We start from the raw sequence: 2,663 nt of genomic DNA on the forward strand, positions 1-2,663 counted from the left end.
AAAAAAACCTCATAAAGACACAAACAACACGTAAGCAAAAAGTCTGATTCATGAATGTTCTCCTTTGCTTTCAAAATGAGTAAAGAATTACTAAAGAAAAGAGCTTATCTGTTCATTGTCCATTAAATAGTGCTTTATCCTAGAAAGTCTCTGTCCCTTAGTGAAGATGATGGCGATGAGTTGTAAAATTAGTGAGGAGCAAACATCCCATAAGATTCCTTTCTAGAGTGAGCTCCAATTAGCTTTGTTTGAAGATCTCCAGGCGCTACATTAGGGTGCGTTGTAATGACTTTATCCTGATAACACTCCATCATCATCAAGCAGTGGAACCAGTCAAATCACCGTTACTGTTGGCATGGGTCACCCCAAATCCCAAATGATAAGCGGAGTAGCATAAGCATTGTAGAAGGTCTCATAAATAGGTATTTAGGATCATCAATGTTGTAGATGAAGGTAAGAAAAAAGTCCTTCTATATGAAAACATACAAACTAACATTAGCACCAAACACGGTCACATTTAAATAACCCAAATAAGACAAACAAACCACCAATTACAAGATAAATGCAATGTTCGCCACACAAAATGAACAACAAACCACTTACTTGGTTGAGCTTAAAACAATGGTTTCCCAACCCGGACTCTACACATGAGGTTAGCACAAGAGGAAGCCATGCTTCTCTCCAACCAAACATACGTTTACTCTGCTTTCCCTGACTTTTATCCCAGAACTTCAGTACTCTAGAGAACCCCCTAGAGCATGGAAAAGGTACTACAATTAGAAAAACCACAGTAACTGCACTGTGGGCGGTTACAAGCTATCAGCCATGCTGTTAAGTTATGGAGGAATCCAGGAGCTGAAATCTATCTGAAACTTTCACAGTTCATCTGATACAACACGAAACTCAAGAAAAGTTTGTCAATACAAACTCAGAACGCTCGCCTGACAGTTTGAAAGTTATAACAGATATATACTTAAACCAATGAGTATATAAAAGGCTAAAGGTCTGTGCCTGAAAACTCAAGGAATCTCACATTTGTTTTCAGATTAGATATTAAAAAACCCAAGGGATAACAAAATTAAAATGTGACTTTTTTCTTGCAATTTTGAGTTTATTTCTCACAATTCTGACATTTCCTCACAATTCTGAAAAAAAAAACTCAGAATTTCAAGATATAAACTCAGAACTGAGACATAAAACTCAGAATTAACTTTAAATTCTGAGAAAACTCAATTGCGAGATATAAACTCAGAATTAACACATAATTCTGCAAAGAAAAGTCGTAATTGTGAGACTTACAAACTCGGAACTATGAGATCAAATGTCACATTTACCTATTTATTTTTTATTCCATGACAGAAAAAAAAGAAGAATTCAGAATTGTGAGAAAAGCGGCACAATTCTAAATATAGAAATATATATATAAAAAAAAAATATATATATATATAAAAAAAGTAAATACAAAATAATTACATTAATCATTATATATTTTACATCATTATAATAATATTGTAACACAATTCTGATATCCTTTTCTCACAATTGAAACACAAAACTCACAATTGCGCGATATAAGCTCGCAATTCTGAGAAGAAAAGTCAAAATTGTGAGATATGACCTCACAATTGCAAAAAAAAATCATGTTATTTTAAAAAACACAATTATTTTTATTTATGAATTTTTCAAATTCTGTGGTGGAAACAACAGTATGTTAATAAACTTCTGCTTGTGTTTTTAAATGAAACAGACACCGGGACTCTTATCTGAAATGTCAAAAAATGTCTATACATGTCTCACTGAAAAACACAAAGGTGACTGGGCAAGAAATGTCATTCTGTACTGAGTCTGACACACGCCACCACATGACCATCTAGAGGCTAGAAACCCCTCAGACATGCTCTCCTGGAGAAACCACTGGTTCTGGAGCATTATCTGCTCGTAACACAAACCTGATCACGATACACTGGTTCTTGGGTCCCGTGGCTAGACGTCCCAGCATGGACTGATACGCCCGGTCCGCCACAGCAAATATATGAGGGGGCAAAGACTTCTTCTCATGGCACTTGTACTGCTCGGATACCTGCACAGGATAACAGTTTAATTACTGATTTAAACATGCTTTCTGGACACAAATCTTCTTTGTATAGCTAAAGAAACACTTACCTCTTTTTCATAAATTGAAAGATATTTAAATGGGTTAATAGCCACCAAGATGTCCCCTATATAGGTCTGTAAACATATAAAAACTCATCTCTCAGTGATTTACATACAGTCAGAGTATAACATCTGTCCCACAGAACAAGAGCTGTTGATTTGATCATCTCAGCTGCTTTACTTCAGACCTCACACAGTGATGTGTGGTATTTCTGAGTATTTTTAGCCGTGGTACTTTACTCACATAGATGAGGTTGCGTGTGAAGCGTCCAGTCAAAACCTCCAGCAAACTTTGCTCGTCCAGCTGGGAGAGATTCGCCAGATCTTCAGGCAGCTTTTCCTCCATCCTCCGTCTCTAATGTTGTTCGTGAGCTTCAAACGGTCCGATCTTACAGTCTCGCATCACGAAACAACAGCTCGTGCTTCTATGTTTCTATCCACTGGCTGTCTCTCTCTCTCTCTTTCTCTCACACTCTCTCTTTCTCACACTCTCTCTCTCTCTCTCTCTC

The 2,663-nt window shown here is 36.8% G+C and overlaps 1 protein-coding gene across 1 annotated transcript in view; it reads right to left on the minus strand.

Moving 5' to 3' along the window:
• Nucleotides 1–2,663, minus strand: part of LOC107548974 (myosin-IIIb) — a 70,996-nt gene that overhangs the window by 63,342 nt on the left and 4,991 nt on the right. Inside the window, 4 exon segments of the mRNA XM_071582274.1 lie at nucleotides 1,950–2,080; nucleotides 2,164–2,229; nucleotides 2,399–2,501; nucleotides 2,503–2,526. Of these exon segments, the coding sequence (XP_071438375.1) occupies nucleotides 1,950–2,080; nucleotides 2,164–2,229; nucleotides 2,399–2,501; nucleotides 2,503–2,526 (324 nt within the window).

The sequence above is a fragment of the Sinocyclocheilus grahami genome, unplaced genomic scaffold (assembly GCF_001515645.1).
Source record: "Sinocyclocheilus grahami isolate Dianchi unplaced genomic scaffold, SAMN03320097.WGS_v1.1 scaffold359.1, whole genome shotgun sequence".
Classification (NCBI taxonomy): Eukaryota; Metazoa; Chordata; class Actinopteri; order Cypriniformes; family Cyprinidae; genus Sinocyclocheilus; species Sinocyclocheilus grahami.